The sequence below is a fragment of the Stegostoma tigrinum genome, chromosome 4, assembly GCF_030684315.1.
Source record: "Stegostoma tigrinum isolate sSteTig4 chromosome 4, sSteTig4.hap1, whole genome shotgun sequence".
Classification (NCBI taxonomy): domain Eukaryota; kingdom Metazoa; phylum Chordata; class Chondrichthyes; order Orectolobiformes; family Stegostomatidae; genus Stegostoma; species Stegostoma tigrinum.
The window spans coordinates 6,861,028-6,878,804 of record NC_081357.1 but is presented as its reverse complement, the minus strand read 5'-3'; the positions used below and the strand labels follow the sequence as shown (position 1 = coordinate 6,878,804).

The following is a 17,777-nucleotide window of genomic DNA, read 5'->3' as shown; positions in this document are numbered from 1 at the left end:
TAGATTGTGGCCTGTATGTTGAAGGATTGATGGCATTTAAAAAGGGCAGGCAACTCAGAAAAGGTGGGAGGGTGCCTGTATTTATTAATAATGTGATGAGGTCAATAGAAAGTAATGGTCAAAGTACAGAAAATCAAATGTTTGGCTCGAGATGAGAAAGGCAAGGTCAGATATCACTCATGGGAATTGTATAAAAGGATCAATCAATAACAAGACGATAAGATTGGGGTGTAAAAAATTAGGAGTTTGACAAAAAAACTGTGCTGATAATCATGAGGAATTTTAACAATATATGGACAGGAAAAATCAGATGGGGAAAGGTAGCCAAGCTAAAGACGATACAGAAGCAACCATAATATGATCGACTTTTTTTTGATGGAGTGAAGAGTCGATGTCAATCTGGTGAAATTACAAGGCAGGACAACTTGCATGTCAAATAGCATATGCACGAAGTGATAGAGCTAAACGATTCTATAACCAAGAGGATCAGATCTAATATAGTCATGAATGGTAGTGGACAATTAAACATCTCACTGAAGGAGACGGTTCCACAAATATTACCATCCTCAATGATAGGGGATCCCAGCATGCGCAACAATCTTCAGCCAAAAATATCAATTTGGGTCATCTATCTCAGCCTTCTCCAGAAATTCCCAGCATCACAGCCAATTTATTTCTCACAGAGGTTGCAGATATTTACAGCACAGATGGAAAACAATTTAGCCCTTCCTGTTTGCACTAGTCTAAAAGGAAGTGACTATACTAATCTTATTCCCCAAATCTTGGTCCATGGTCTTGAAGGCTATGGCAAACACAAATGAATATGTAAAATGTTACAGTGGTTTCTGACTCAAACACCCTTTCAGACAATGATTTCCAGACTCCCACTTCCTGCTGGGTAAAAAAGAAGTCTCAACTCACCTCCTAACCTTTTACTTCTTACTTAAATCTACATTCCCTGGTTATTGACCCCACTAATAATGGAAAAAGTATGTTCTTATCCACCAATCAATGTTTCTCATAATGTCATACACCTCTGTTAGGTTTCCCTTCAAACTTTGCTAAAAACACCCTAGCCTATTCAATATTTCCTCACAGCTCAGACCCTCCAACCCAGGCAATATCCTGGTAAATCACCTCTGCATCCTCTTCAGTGCAGTCATAGTGTTCTTATGATGTGGTGACCAGAACTGCATGCAGTACTCTAGTTGTGACCTTAACAGTATATTAAACTCTTCCAGCATTATTTCAAGTGCTGGAGTCTCCCATAGATTAATCATCCTCTCAGCATGGAGGATATAGATGGGCTCATTAGATGGGCTCATCAGCGGCAAATAGAATACAGTCTGGATAAATGTGAAGTGATGCACTTGGGCAGGACAAACATGGCAAGAGAATACAAGATGAACTGCAGGATCCTGGGAAGCACCGGAGGACCAGAGGAACTGTGGTGTGTAAGTACACCGGTCCCTTAAAGAATCAGGATAGGCAGTTGAAGTATTTAAGTAGGCATTTGGGATACTTGCCTTTGTTAGCTAAAGCATACAGTTTAAGAGCAGAGGTGTTATGCTGGAGCTGTATAAAACATCAGTTAGGCCACAGCTGGGGGGTGTTATGTGCAGTTCTGGAATCCACATTATAGAAGTAATGTGATTGCATTGAAGCAGATGCAGAGGAGAATTACCAGGATGTTGTCTGGATTGGAGAATTTCAGTGATGATGTGATAATGGATAGAATGGGGTTGTTTTTCTCAGAGCAGAGGAGATTATTGAGGAGAGACAGGATATGATTGTGATGTATAACATTATGAGTGGTATAGATAGGGTAGACAGGAGGAAGTTCTTCCCCTTGACGGACGGAGCAATGACCAGGGGATATAAATTTAATGCAAGGAGCAGAAGGTTTAGAGGAGGTGAAAGGAACAACTTCTATATCCAAAGAGTTGTGAGAATCTGGAACTCTCTGCCTGTAAGGGTAGTACAGGAAGAAATCTTCATAACATTCAAGAAACATTTACAAGTGCCCTGGTGATGTCAAGGCACACAAGGCAATGGGTCAAGAGCTGGAAAAGAGGCTAGAACAGTTAGGTTGTGATCAGAGATAATGGGGACTGCAGATGCTGGAGAATCCAAGATAACAAAGTGTGAAGCTGGATGAACACAGCAGGCCAAGCAGCATCTCAGGAGCACAAAAGCTGACGTTTCAGGCCCAAGGGTCTAGGCCTGAAGTGTCAGCTCTTGTGCTCCTAAGATGCTGCTTGGGCCTGCTGTGTTCATCCAGCTTCACACTTTGTTATCTAGAACAGTTAGGTGGTTGTTTTTGACCACAGCAGACATGATGGGCTGAGGGTCACTTTCTGTGTTATGGATCTCTATGACTCTGTGGCAGGCATTTATATTAGGTATTTAAGCTCTTGAGGTGAACAGTTCAGAGCATTAAAAGAAAAGATAGTTTAGAAAAAAACTGGTGTTGCCAAGTGACATGTCCAGCAACATAGAAGGTTAGAGTAATCTAGTGAAAGACAAGCATGGTGTAGTTTCATTCAGAGAAAAGAGATTCATAAGTGCTGTCATTAATAGTCTCCAACAACACTGAGCTAAGGCAATAAATCCTGAGTCACTCAGATGAAGTAAAAAGGAAATAAAAAGCTCTAAAAGCAGAAACTGTTGAAATTTCAGAGGGGAAGACATCTGCAAGGCCGTTGAAAGCATGATTTCAAGGAACACATAGCAAATGAACCAAGACTACATCGAAACAAGTAGATTTACTTCTCTAAGTGTGCTATAAAAATGGCATTAACTAAAAGGAGTGGAATTGGGTGGATAGAGACATTTAAATGGGAGTGACTTGATGGTGAAGGGATTATGATGGTCAATACAGTTTAAATTTATCTAGACCTGGATTCTAGCCCATGGCGAGCTACTTTGTTCAGCCACTACAGTCTATCTCATGGAATGAAGTGGATACATACCTGCTTAAGCTGAGCCCTGACACTGATGGTGTACTGCTGATTACCATCTACCGTCCTCCCTCAAGTGTTGAATCGGTGCTCCTGCTTATTCAGCAAAATTTGGAAAAAAGCACTGAGGATGTCAGGGGCACAAAATGTATTCTAGCTGGTTGAACCCTAAAGGATATTGCTGCATGGCTTTGTCTGAGACAAGTGGTGATGGAATAAAGAAAGAAGGGAAAGGTACCTGACCTTATCCTCGCAAATCTGCCTACCACAGATGCATCTGTCCAAAACAGTATCAATAAGATGCACTCATTGTGGAGACAAAGTTTTGCGTTCACATTGATAATACCTTACATTGTGTTGTGTGGCACAATTATTATGCTATATGGGACAGACTATGAACATAGAACATAGAACATAGAACAGTACAGCACAGAACAGGCCAGACCTCCATGAGATGCTATGAGCCATCAACAGCAGTGAACTATATTCCAACATAATCTGCAACCTGATGGCCCAATATATCCCCACTGTACCATTACCATCAGGCCAAGAAATCAGGATAACAAAGTGTGAAGCTGGCTGAACACAGTAGGCCAAGCAGCATCTTAGGAGCACAAAAGCTGACGTTTCTGATGAAGGGTGTCGGCCCGAAACATCAGCTTTTGTGCTCCTAAGATGCTGCTTGGCTTGCTGTGTTCATCCAGCTTCACGCTTTGTTATCTTGGGTTCTCCAGCATCTGCAGTTCCCATTATCTCTGAGGCCAAGGAATCAACTCTGGTTCAATGAAGATTGAAGGAGGGCATGCCAGCAGCAGGACCAGACATCCCTAAAAATGCCTAGTGAAGCTTCAAAACAGGACTACTTGCATGCCAAACAGCATAAGCAGCAATAGATAGACAGAACTAAAAGATTAGACAATGGATCAGATCATATTCTGAAGTCCAGTACATTGGGTGGTGAATGCTGGTGGACGATTAAACACTGTACTGGAGGAGAAGTCTCCATAAAAATCCCCAAATATATGTGGATACTGCAAAAGTGATGGACCCTGATAACATTCCAGTAACAGTACTGACGATTTGTGCTCTAGAACTCGCTGCTCCTCTAGCCAAGTTTTCAAGCACAGCTACATCACCAGTATCCACCTGACAGTAGGAAAATTGTCCAGGTATGTTCTGTACACAAAAAGCAGGACAAGTTCAACTCAGCCAATTACTGCTCCATTATTCTTCTCTCAATCATCAGTAAAGTGATGCAAAGTACCAAGCAGCATCTGCTTGGTAATAACTTGCTCACTCTGATACACAGTTTGGGTTCCAGCAGGACCATTCATTTTCTGACCTCCTTTTAGCCTTAGTCCAAGCATGGACAAAGGAGCTGAATTCCAATGGTATAGTGAGAGTGACTGCGTTTGACATGAAGGCTAAAATTGACCGAGCATGCAATTAAGAGTTAACTATATTACTGCCTGTCTGAAGTCACATGTAGGCTAGACTAGGTAATGATGTCCTTCCCAAAAGGATTTTAGTGAACCTGATGGTTTTTATTTGTCAATTGACAGACATTTCATGGACATCATGAGTCTCTTAATTCCAATTTTTTATTTAATTCAAATTACATGGCTGAATTCAACTTCAGGTCCTAGCATATTATGTGGGTCTCTAGATTAATAATCTAGCAGTAATGCCACTAGGCCATCACCTCCCCTCTACAATCATTGCTAATAGTAACCTTCATGAACCATTTGATGCAATTTCCCTTCCATAACATTGTAATTACCTGTCTGCAATGACCCTAGTACATTCATGTTTGAACAAAGCCAGGAGTGTCTCCAGATCAGAGCATTCCTCAGACTTGATGTTCAACATTCCTTGCCAGATGCGAGATAGGTCCCTCAGATTAAAGATGTAATGAAATTTAGCTGGAGTGGGTAGCATTTTCACCTAGAATAGAACAACAAATCAAACTTCAAAATGTGCAAATAATGATAGGAGGTGAAATTACTCTTGGGTAACATTACAATCAGCTGTCTGTGAATAAGCATTTCTATTAATATACCATTCTTTTTCACACAGTTCAATGGAAAAGAAAATTGGGTTTATTGTAAGAGATTATGATTTGTTCACTGTCTTTTCATTTAACATTTTCTTCAAAGATTAAATTCAACTTTGTTAATGTTAAAAATTATACACCTGAAGCCATCAGAATGTTTTTCACCATACAGATTCCAAAACAAAATTATATTATCAGATTAAATCAAGAACATTTAATGCAACTAATACAATAGATTAACAGCCTGAAATTCTGGGAGAGAATGACTTGTCTGCACTGGTTGTGATTATTTAAAAGCTGCAGTCTGTGGACTGGTTCCCAGAATCTTTAAGTTTGGAAATATAACATTTGGATTCCGGAAAGGAGTGAGAAGGAAAACAGGGAACTCTAGGCCAAGCAAAATTTATTATCAAAGAACTCTTGACAATGCACATTGAAAACCATTTTATGATCAGAAAGCATAAATATGATTTGGCAAAAGGGAAATAATTTTGATAAATTTCTTGTAAGAATTTTTTGCATGGGAGCACAGAGTGAAGATGGGGAGGGCTGAGAGTAATGAGGAATAAGTGCTCACTTAGTAATTTGATAAATTTTTTCTCAAGGTATAATTAAGGCTAACAGTTAACTTTCTCTAACTTATAACTTTAAAGCTGCAAGCTTGTTAAGAAGCTTAGCTGACCTGTCTAGCAGTTATTTGTTAATCCACAATTTGTCTGATTTGATATTTTATTCATTTTAAGTACCTTTGTCCACTGCCAAAGGACTCTGCTTGTGACAACAAGTTTTGTTATCATGTCAGTGACTTCAGAAGTAAAGAGTCTTGCTGGGTGAAAGTATCCATTTCCAATAATTCCTGCCAAAAATACAAACAAAACTTTATTGGATTGGCATTTATGTTAATAATCCTGCTTGACAATAAAGGAAACCTAAATTTTGATTTTGTTCTAAAACTTGTCAGGTTAATGTCATAGGGGCTAAAAATTGAGGTAATTTGAGACAGTGGAAAATGTCAAAGAAATGTTTCACTATAATCTAATTGATTTATTTTTATATTCTTGGACCTGAAGTGCATATTTAAAATACTAAAGGCCTATTTGATGGTACTGTAGGTGATGGTATGGCTCTTCCTCAAATTATAGGATCCTATGGGAGATCACCAATCAAGTTGTTAAACATGACTCCTTGTCTTGAGATTTGAGTTGGTGAATGAAACAGCTAAAAGAGTTGTGAATTCCTATTCATGAAGGAACCATGGCAGCTGTCAGGGAACCATGAAAACAGTTCTTGATGTGGCCACAAACCATCTGGGTATTCACTGAAGTGTTATTGCATAAAAGGAGGACATTCAGCCCGTCATGCCTTGACCAGCTCATTAAATGAATATGATTACCAAGAGCCAATCTCCTGTTTTCTCACTCTTGCCCTTGCAAATTATTTTTTCCAAATAATTAACCAATGCTGTCTTGAATGCCTTGATGAGACCTACCTCCACCACACTTCCAGGCAGTGCATTCCATGTACTAACTACTCAGAGTGAAAACTTTTTTCTTCACTTCACCCCTATTACTTTTGCAGATCACTTTAAAGCTATGTCCTCAAACTCTTTTCTCCCTATCAAATCTATCTAGCCCAGCACGATTTTGAAAACTTTTATCAGATCTACTCTTATCCTTCTTCTCTACAAGAACAACAGTCCCAACTTCTTCAATCTATCCTCATAGCTGAATCTGATTGAAGTGAACATTTGTTGAGTGGAAGGACATAGATTTGAAGAAAGTGTCTACATGCTTCCTCAGCCCACTACTGTACTCCCTGTACACTTATAACTCTGTTGCCAAATTACAAATGAACACCATCTGCAAGTTCACTGACGACACTACAAGTCAAAATACAGATGGGAGAAAGATGGCTTGGTGACATGGTGCAATCAAAACAATTTGTCTCTCAACATCAACAAAACTAAAGAACTGATCATCGACTTCAGAAAGGAAGGAGAACACATCCCCGTATATATCAATGAGTGGAGGTCGAGAGGTCGGAGAGCATCAAGTTCCTCAGAATGATGATAACTAGGGGCCTGTCCTGGAGTTCTCATGTAAATGCGACAGTCAAAAAGGCTCAGGAAATTTTGCATGTCCATAAGATCCCTCACCAACTTCTACAGATGCACCATTGAAAGCATACTGTCCAGATGCATAATGGCCTGGTACAGCAACTGCTCTGCCCAGGACTGTAAGAAACTACAGAAGGTGGTGTTCACAGTCCAGACCATCATGGTAGCCAACTTTCCATCCACGGACTCTATTTATATGGGCTCGCTGCCACAAAAGGCAGCCAACATCATCAAAGACCCATCACACCCCTGGTAATGAAATCCTACAGCCTCTTCCATCAGGCAGAAAAGAAGATACAGAAGCCTGGACACATGCACAAGCAGGTTCAGGAATGGTTTCTTTCTGGCCAGTGTCAGACTGTTGAATGGACTCTAGCCTCAAATAATGCAATCTGCAAAGTAACCTGTATGACTCTAAGTCTTTTTGATCTGTACATCCTTCGCTTGCTGTGATCTGCCTGTACCACTCATAAACAAAGCTTTTCACTTGTATTTCGGTACACGTCACAATAAATCAATCAAAAAAACCATGCTCAGTTGTGTTCTTTATATGATCCCAGGAGCAATGAGTGATATCCTGCCCTTGAGGGAAGGTAGCTTATTAGACAAAATCCCTGGTTCTCTGCATCTTCGATTAATGTGCTCTTCCTCACAGAAAATATGGCGACACAATCACTGCTTTAATATACCTGTGTGTTGCTGACAGGGGTGCATGAGACCGGGTCTCTTGATGTACAGAGATTGAATGCAATAGTTACCTTTGCAGTGACTGGCAGGACAGAGGCCAATGGAGTGTTGCTGGACTATGCAATGTTGATTAGATTCTGTGTCTCTGTAAGAAGGCACCATACTCATGTTCAATTTCCCTTATAATCTTCTCTCCTCAAGCACAAGATACCTGCTGGCGCCTAACACACATACCAGCATAGGCAAAACAAAAATGCCCTGGAAGACAAGCAGCGCCATCTTTCTCCTTTCATTGGTTAAAATAAGACAGTTGGGTAGAAGTCTGTGGCAATTTTGCAGCAAAGCATACAATTTTAAAATTAATTCACAAGAACATAAGGGCAGGAGTAGGCTATTTGGGCCCTCGAGCCTGCTCCACTATTCAATAAGATCATGGATGATCCTTTGTGGACTCAGCTCCACTTATCTGTCTACTCGTCATAATCTTCAATTCAAAAATTTATTTACCTCTGCCTTGAAAACACACAGTAAAGTAGCCTCAACTGCTTCACTGGGCAAGGAATTCCGAAGATTCATGATCCGTTCTGAGAAGACGTTTCTCGTCAACTCAGTCCTAAATCTGCTCCCCCTTATTTTGAGACTATGCCCCCTACTTCTAGTTTCACCTGCCAGTGGAAACAACCTCCCTGCTTCAATCTTTTCTATTTCCTTCATAATTTCATATGTTTCTATAAGATCCCCCCATTCTTCTAATTTCTAATGAGTACAGTCCAAGTAGTTCACCAGGATGTTGCCTGGTATGGAGGGTGCTAGCTATGAAGAGAGGTTGAGTAGATTAGGATTATTTTCATTAGAAAGATGGAGATTGAGGGGGGACCTGATTGAGGCCTACAAAATCATGAGGGGTATAGACAGGGTGGATAGCAAGAAGCTTTTTCCCAGAGTGGGGGACTCAATTACGAGGGGTCATGAGTTCAAAGTGAGAGGAGGCAAGTTTAAGGGAGATATGCGTGGAAAGTTCTTTACGCAGAGGGTGGTGGGTGCCTGGAACGCGTTGCCAGCGGAGGTAGTAGACGCAGACACGTTAGCGTCTTTTAAGATATATCTGGACAGGTACATGGATGGGTGGGGAGCAAATGGACACAGACCCTTAGAAAATAGATGACAGGTTAGACAGAGGATCTCAATCGGCGCAGGCTTAGAGGGCCGAAGGGCCTGTTCCTGTGCTGTAATTTTCTTTGTTCTTGTAGTTCAATCTCCTCCTCAGCCAACCCTCTGAACTCTGGAACCAACCTAATGAACCTCCTCTGCCCCTCTTCCAGTGCTAGTACAACCTTCATCAAGGAAAGAGACCGAAACTGGATGCAGCATTCCGGGTGTGGCGTCACCAGCACCCGATACAGATGCATCACAACCTCCCTGTTTTTAAATTCCATCTCTCTAGCAATTAAGGACAATATTCCACTCTACAGATGTTTCTTGTCTCTCCAAAAAGAAACCATGGCAATCCATACAGATGCACATGGTTCATATCTACTGATATCAGGCCTATTCCACAGCCTTCTTTGGGAGTGAAATGACACATTTGACTCAACCATTAAGTCAGTTTCAAAATAAATTGCTGGAAGGATTCAGCAGGTCTGGCAGCATCTGTAGAGAGAATCAGAGCTAACATTTTGGATTCAGTGATCCCTTCCTTAAAACTCTTTCAGTTTTTATTAATTCAGTTTCTCTGCCCACGGATACAGCAAGACCTGCTGAGTTTCTCAGTTTTTTTTTGTTTAGTCCCTGCAGTGGTACCTGCCTTTGAAGCTAATGTTATGGACTAGAAAGATAGTCACGAGACAGAGGATGGGAAAAATTTTAAAAACTGACAAGGGATAATGACAATAATAATATAGAAGGAAAAGATCAACTTTGAAGGCTAACGTTGAATAATATCAAGATGGACAGCAAGAGATTTTTTAAAGGTAGAAAAGGGAAGAGACAGGACAAATTGAACATAGACCTCTTTGAGAACAAAGCCAGGGAAATAATAATAGGGAACCAGGAAATGTCGGGAGTTGAATAAATATATCAGTTTACAGAGGAGAAGACACTGACAACATCCTAAAAATACTATCAAGGGGCAGAAGGAGTGGAGGAAATACATACAATAATTTTGACTGCAGAAAGCAGTGCTCGGGAAGCTAATGGGCTAAGGTTTGATAATTGATAACAAAGTGTGGAGCTGGATGAACACAGCAGGCCAAGCAACATCTCAGGAGCACAAAAGCTGATGTTTCGGGCCTGGGATTGATAATTACCTGGTTCTGATGGGATGTGTTTAAGGATATTGAAAGAAACAGCTGCAGAAATAACGGCTACACCGGTAGTAATCTTCCAACAATTATTAGATTCTGAACAAGTCACAGAGGTTTGGAAAACTACCAGTATACCACTCTTGGTTAAAAAGGGACAGAATGAAAAAAAAAGTAACATAGGCTAGTTGGCTTAATCTCAGATGTCAGATAAGTGTTAGTGTCCATTTTAAAGGTTGTAATAGCCAACCATTTAGAGGTATACAATATGATCAAGCAGTTTTCATGATTTCATGAAGGGGAATTGTGTCTCATAAATTTATTAGAATCCTTTGAGGAGGTAACAAGTAGGATAGATAAAGGGAAAGCAATCGATGCAGAGTCAATATAGTGTGGAGCTGGAGGAGCACAGCAGGCAGCATCAGAGGAACAGGAAAGTCGACATTTTGGGTCAGGACACTTCATCAGGACTGGGAAGGGGGAAGGGATAGATGGATGCAGGTAGGGTGCTGTAGAGATTGGTCAATGGGCAGGGTGGGGCAGATAGGTGAGAAGGAAGATGGAAAAGCCGTGTCTGGTCAAGAGGGCAGGCATGAGAGGGAGGGGTAGACATGGGATGAGGCCGGGGATGGGGAGATTTTGCAGCTAGTTAATTCTACATGAGACTACTGGGCTGTCAGCCACAAAGGAAGAATATAAGGTGTTGTTCCTCCAATTTTTGTGTGCCCTCTGTGAAATCAGAGGGGGCCCAGAATCAACATGTCACCAATGTAGTGGTAAGGGGAGTGGAAATGGCTGACAACTGAAAGATGGTGTTGACTGGAGTTACATAGCGCTGATGGAACCAAGAGGTTATGGTGAAGCTGTACAAAACTCTGGGGCGGCCGCACTTGGAGTATTGTGTACAGTTCTGGTCACCGCATTGTAAGAAGGATGTGGAAGCTTTGGAAAGGGTGCAGAGGAGATTTACTAGGATGTTGCTTGGTATGGAGGGAAGGTCTTACGAGGAAAGGCTGAGGGACTTGAGGTTGTTTTCAATAGAGAGAAGAAGGTTGAGGGGTGACTTAATTGAAACATATAAAATAATCAGAGGGTTAGATAGGGTGCATAGGGAGAGCCTTTTTCCTGGGATGGTGATGGCGAGCAAGAGGGGGCACAGCTTTAAATTGAGGGGTGAAAGATATAGGACAGATGTCAGAGGTAGTTTCTTTACTCAGAGAGTAGTAAGGGAATGGAATGCTTTGCCTGCAACGGTAGTAGATTCGCCAACTTTAGATAATTTAAGTCGTCATATAAGCATATGGACGTACATGGAATAGTGTAGGTTAGATGGGCTTGAGATCGGTATGACAGGTCGGCACAACATTGAGGGCCGAAGGGCCTATACTGTGCTGTAATGTTCTATGTTCTATGATCTTGCAAATCTGTTGGCAAGTCTGTGCTTGGTCTCTCCGATATAGAAGAAACTACATCAGGAGCAGTACGCCATGCCACAATGGCCTCAACATCGAATTCACTCGCTTCAAAATCTCCCACCCCCTATGTCCGGCCCTTCCTCTCACCTCTGCCTCCTTGACTTGACACAACCTGTACATCTTCCTTCTCACCAATCCATCCCACCCTTCCTGGACCTGATATGGTAACTCTGTTTTTGCCTTCACAAATGCTGCCAGTCCTGCTGAGCTTTTCCTGTAACTTTGTTTTTGCTCTCGATTTACAGCATCTGAGTTCTTTCGGTTTCCATCTATCCCCACCCCACCTGCCTTCACCCAGCCCCCACCTCCCGCTTTGTTTCTGAGCTCCCTTCCCCCTCCCCAGTCCTGATGAATGGTCCAACTTGAAATGTCGACTTTGCCGTTCCTCTGCTGCTGCCTGACCTGTTGTGGTCCCCCAGCTCCACATTGTTTTGACTCTGACTTCCTGCATCTGCAGTTCTTGCTATGTCCTAGCAATCCTTGCAATCTATTTGGATTTTCAGAACACATTTCATAAGGCAACACATATAGGCTATTTAATTAAATAGGAGTGCTGGTGTTGGTGGTTTATTAGCATGGACAGAGGATTGGATACTTAACTGATGACAGAAGTTTGGCTTAAGGGAACCTTTTTACAATGGTAATCTGTAACTAATAGATTGTTGCAGGAATCAGTGCTGTGGTCACAATTATTTACAATATTAGTGGTAACATAGATGAGGAATGTAAATATACCATGGCTACATTTGTGAATGACACAAAATTGATGGGAAGGCAAGTGGTGAGGATAACACAAAAATTCTCAGAGAGATGCAGACAGGCTATGTGAATAGTCAAGAACACGGCAGATGGAATATAGCATGGGAAAATGTGAGGTAATGCACTTTGGCAGGAAGCAGCGCAGAAAATAGGAGCGAGAATGGGCAATTTGACCCTTTGAGCATGCCATAGCTATAGAAGAGCTAGGCATTATTTAAATAGAGAAAGACTGCAGAATGCTACAGAACAGAGGAATTTTGTGAGACCTTGCACATTGAATCACAAAAACACAAGCATTTCTCATTCAGCAAAGAACAAAGAACAATAGAGCATAAGGACAGGCCCTTTGGCCCTCCGAGCTTATGCCAACACATTTTGCCCATCCATACCAAAACTGTTTTCACTTACAGGATCCATATCCCTCTGTTCCCTTCCTATTCATGTATTCTTCCAAGTGCTTCTTGAATGTTGCTATTGTGTCTGCTTCCACTACCTCCTCTGGCAATGCATTCCAGGTATTCACCACTGTTTGAGTGAAACATTTGCCTGGCACATCTCTTTTAAACTTCTTCCCTCACGCCATGAACCTGTGACCCTAGTAATTGACCCGTCCACCCTGGGAAGAAGCCTCATTCTTTCCTCTCTATCCATGTCATTCACAAACTTATAAACTTCTGTCAGGTTGCCCCTCAACCTCCTGCATTCCAGTGAAAACAAACCCAGTCTATCCAACCTTTCTTCATAGCTAAAATCCCCCATACCTGGTAAATGTTTTCTCTACCCTCTTCAAAGCATTCATAGCCTTCTGGTGGTGTGGTGACCAGCACTGTATGCAATAGTAAGGTAATTAGCAGGCAACAGGAAAGACAAATGGAATGTTAGCCTTTATTCAAAGAAAATAAAGTATATAAAAAAGGATTGTTTTCTAAATCTGTTCAAGGCAGTAGTCAGACTTCAGATGGAATACTGTGAACTGTCTTGGTCTCTCTACCTGAAGAAAGGTTTACTGGCATTAAATAGGAGGCATTGGAGGCTGTATAAAGAAGATTCACTGAGTTGATCCTGGAAACAGATGGACTGTCTTATGCAGAAAGCTTGAGTAGATTGGGCCTATTAGAAGAGTGAGAGGCAACCTATTGAAATGTTATTGATCCTTAGGGGGCTTGACAGGGTAAACATTCTTTCCCCTCATGGAAGACTTTATCTTCAGTTGTATGTTCAGGTACTGGTGATCTGGAGACCAGAAGACTTGTCTTACGATCTTCCTTTCCATTTGCTGTGAGGATGCATATGTAATATCTTGATTATTTTCCTTTGAAAGATGGAGATGATACAGGCTGTGCTATACTTTGCTGTGAGCAGACAATGATTACATTCTTCATCTAATTGAACTGAAAGCAGTGGTTACTAGAAGGCCCTATTTTACAACGTAGATTCTTTGTTCAAACATTAATTTCTCAATGGTATTATAATGCCTTTTAAATTAGCAGCATAGCTTATTTATGGGACAAATATCTTAAGAAGTAATGACAGTATTTGTATAAAGCTGATAAGTTGAAAATTACCAAAGATTTTGTCAATTGAAGCATCAGTTGGTAGTGTACAGTTGAAGACTGTGAACTGCCTCTTTAACCGCTGTGGAATATCATTGCGTCCCCCTCCTGGGTGAATCATTGCAGCCATTAGTTGTACATCAACTATTTTTGTGAAGTCTCCTGGTTTATCCAAGTTGTACATTCCATGCATTTCTATCATCTGACGCACTATTTCATTAGTGATCTGAAACACAGAAAAACTGAATATTGTTGTTTGAACTTTAGATGGCTTTTTGATATTTCTTGGTTAGATGACAAAGGTACACCCAATACATTATACTGGATAACTCCAGGGACTTTTTCTTGCATAGTACAGTAAATGTCAAAAACTGGTTCAATGGTTATATTTATTAATATTTATGCAATATTAAGGTTGGTTGGTGAGCTCAGCGAGCCAACCAACCTCAACATCCATAACCCAAGCTACAGATGTACTCCAAAACCTTACACAATGTTAGTTGTTTGTTTTGATTTCACTGAATTACTGTGAGCTAAATTTAAAGCTATTTACTTACAAAACTAAGAAAAATTAACAAGGTGTGTAGCGTATTATTGTACGTGTTGATCACAGTCCCTCTGCCATTTCTGAAAATATATATTTCACACTGCTGAAGAGTCATAACAATGTTTAATGATTCTTTACCAATTTGGAGTATCTTCACTCCCAAGGATCAATTTTTCTTGTAAAATATAAGACTGGAAGCTCTACTTTAGCATCAATACCTTATCAACAATATTGTTCCCATCCTCACACCAAGGACATTACATGTTATTTTGAAAAGTCTGTTTACATTTGGAGCAGCCAATGCAGACACATTTTATTCTGACAAAATTTTGCTTAGTCATAGGATCACAGTATTCCATCCTGTGCTGACTCCTTCTACAATGCTTGTTAATAAAGTGGTTTCTATGCTGAAATGTAGGACAAACAGAGTGTAAAATACATTCTGAAGAGCTATGGTATCTTTCATTTAGTTTTGGAAACAGGAAAATCCATAATTGTTCATTTGAACTACAGCTTCTACAGCAATACTTGACCTTGCCCCAGAACATTGAATCATTGAATTCCCTACAGTGTGGAAACACGCCCTTCAGCCTAACAAGTCCACAGCGACCCTCAGAGCATCCCTCCCTGACCAGTACCCCTGTAACCCATCTAATCTACACATTCCTGAACGCTAGGGTAATTTAGCACGGCAAATCCACCTAACCTGCACATCTTTGGACTGTGGAGGAAACCGGAGCACCTGGAGGAAACCCATGCAGACATGGGGAGAATGTGCAAACTCCGCGTACACAGTCGCACAGGCGTGCAATTAAACCCAGGTCCCTGGCGCTGTGAGGCAGCAGTGCTAACCACTGAGCCACCATGCCACTGTACAAAAGCAGAGATTTCTTAAGCTCGATCTGTCAGCGGCACTTATCTTTTTGTGATGTGCATCCTGCTGATAAGCTCTGTGTTTTCAACTCTATCGAATAAATCTTCAATCAGTACAGTAGAATAAGAATTAATCTTTTTACAGTATCCAATTTTTTACAAACAGTGCAAAATCCTTGAGTGCCATCAGGAGGCAAATCAACATGACAGAATTTAAGAACTTACCCTGACTCAGTTCAATTATATGTAATAATAATATATTAACAATATTTACAAATGCCATAATTTTTAGACATTCAGTTGGATCAGGAAAGTATCTCTGTTCCAGGTAGAAGTCTCAACTTTCTTTAGACCCCAGCGAATAATGCTAAACTCAAGTTTTAAAACTAAGTATTTTACCTGATCTCCCCACTCATTGATAACAGGCATGTTGATATCATCAACAAATATTGTCATTTTCCGTCCACTTGGTGGCCCGTATGTACTCCCCACACGTTTTTCTACATAACTTTCAACAGTTCTCTGCAAAGAAATGTACTTATTGTTGTTATTTGTAGAATTTAAAGCCAGTGCACAACTACAGTTCTGTACATTATTATATGAAAGAAGCTTCAATGTTTCAATGTAATTTACATGAAATATTGGCCTTAATTAACCCTAGAGGTCTCCTGATTTCTTGCTGTAAACTGAACATGTCCCATAGCTTTTTGCCCTCAATATTGGAAAAGAAAATCATTACTTCCATCTCCTTTTTCTTGGAACATTGTCTCCTGTCTCATTCTCTAACTGTCAAACCACATTGCATCCATTATTTCCCCTTCATTCATTTGACTACAAACATGTGGCATAAATAGAAGAAACAGTAAGATATTCAATGATCACATAGCCACTGCATTAATAGCAAAATATGTCGTGTCATAATACTTTGTTTTAAAAAGTCTGTTTGGAGGAGCTAGAATTTCCACCAGTTGCAAAGATTAAATCATATAGGACTTCCTAACTATTGTGTCAGCTGAACCAGATTACCACCAATTGTTTTAGTCATGGCCTAGGGGCTCTTATGACATAGTGGTAGTGTCCCTACCTCTGTGTTAGGAGGCCTAGGTCCAAGTCCTACCTACTCCAGAGGTGTGTAACAACATTTCTGAACCAGTTGACTGGGGGGAAAAAAGCTCAGCTATATGAGCTTTTGTTTTTATTGCTCTTTATTACAAAGATTGCTTACTATCTGAAAGGTATAAACGTGACATTTGATGCACACCAAATTGATCATATATTTGGAAACTGAGACTTCAGGAGTCTGACTTCTGATTATTTGGTTAGCAGAAAATCACTGGGTAAAAAAACTGTGTGATTTACCAACAGTCATTCCTGGAAAAACAAATTAAAGTGAAATGATGAGTGCTTCTACTCGACATACAATTGGAATTAGATCTATTAAGCTCCTTTTGAGCTCCTATGTGTGAAACACATTACCTGGAACATGTAGGGTTCTGTGGCAGACGAGAAATTCAAACTCTTGGACAGATGTTCTTCAGGATCATATTTCTTCAGATAGCCTTTAATCATTACTGTTTTTGCAGTTCCCTGTTCTCCAGTCAACAGTACTGCCTATCATATTAATCAAAAACAGAGATAATAGGAACTGCAGATGCTGGAGAATCTGAGATAACAAAGTGTGAAACTAGAAGAACACAGCAGGCCAAGCAGCATCTTAGGAGCACAAAAGCTGACGTTTCGGGCCTCGAGCCTTCATCAGAAAAGGGGGAGGGGGGGGGTTCTGAAATAATTAGGGAGAGAGGGGGAGGTGGGTCGAAGATGGAACATATTTGTTTGTATACAAATATACAACTAGGAGCAGGAGTAAACTATTCTGCCTGCACATTCATTCAACAAAAGTAGAGTGCTGGCGCAGTAGCAGTCCTACTATTCCTGGAATTGTCATACAAGAGTTTATAAAGTAAACTGAATTTATACCAGGTTTCTATATTTAATAAGAATTAATGCTCTTTTACGAATAAATAGTTTCAGGTCAACAATTATGGAATGTCAGCTTTTAATGCTAATTATTAAAACTCTACCCCATTTATAAACTACCCCCTACACATATTCACAAACACACACAGATAGGAGAAAGAAACCATTGGTATTACGGGTGAAGGGAAAGGCTGGTAATCCAGTTTAGCAGTCCCTGTCTATCAGGTTTGCTGAGACGTTCCTTGTGTTGATCAGGATGCTGCTTCTTTATCTTCCCTCTTCCAATACTTTCGCTTGTTTGCAGGAACCAGAGGGTGAATGTTTGCATTAGAGAAGGCTTTAGCTTATCATTAAAAGTCACACAACATGGCAACTGGAAAGGGAAATTAAAGTATCTTCAGGCTTGGGATCCTATTTACCAGCTCTTTCTCCTTCTGTGGTTTGATGGTTTCTACTAAATCAGTTACAGGCCCAAAC

General features: G+C 40.6%; 1 protein-coding gene across 1 annotated transcript in view; it reads right to left on the bottom strand.

Annotated features, from left to right (window-relative positions):
* The window catches only part of LOC125452340 (dynein axonemal heavy chain 8-like), a 1,165,100-nt gene that overhangs the window by 286,849 nt on the left and 860,474 nt on the right, over positions 1 to 17,777 (bottom strand). The window contains exons 60-64 of the mRNA XM_059645122.1: positions 16,800 to 16,934; positions 15,723 to 15,845; positions 13,916 to 14,129; positions 5,760 to 5,869; positions 4,741 to 4,904 (exon numbers count right to left, since the gene is read on the bottom strand). Coding sequence (XP_059501105.1) covers positions 4,741 to 4,904; positions 5,760 to 5,869; positions 13,916 to 14,129; positions 15,723 to 15,845; positions 16,800 to 16,934 — 746 coding nt within the window. The remainder of the gene's footprint in view (positions 1 to 4,740; positions 4,905 to 5,759; positions 5,870 to 13,915; positions 14,130 to 15,722; positions 15,846 to 16,799; positions 16,935 to 17,777) is intronic.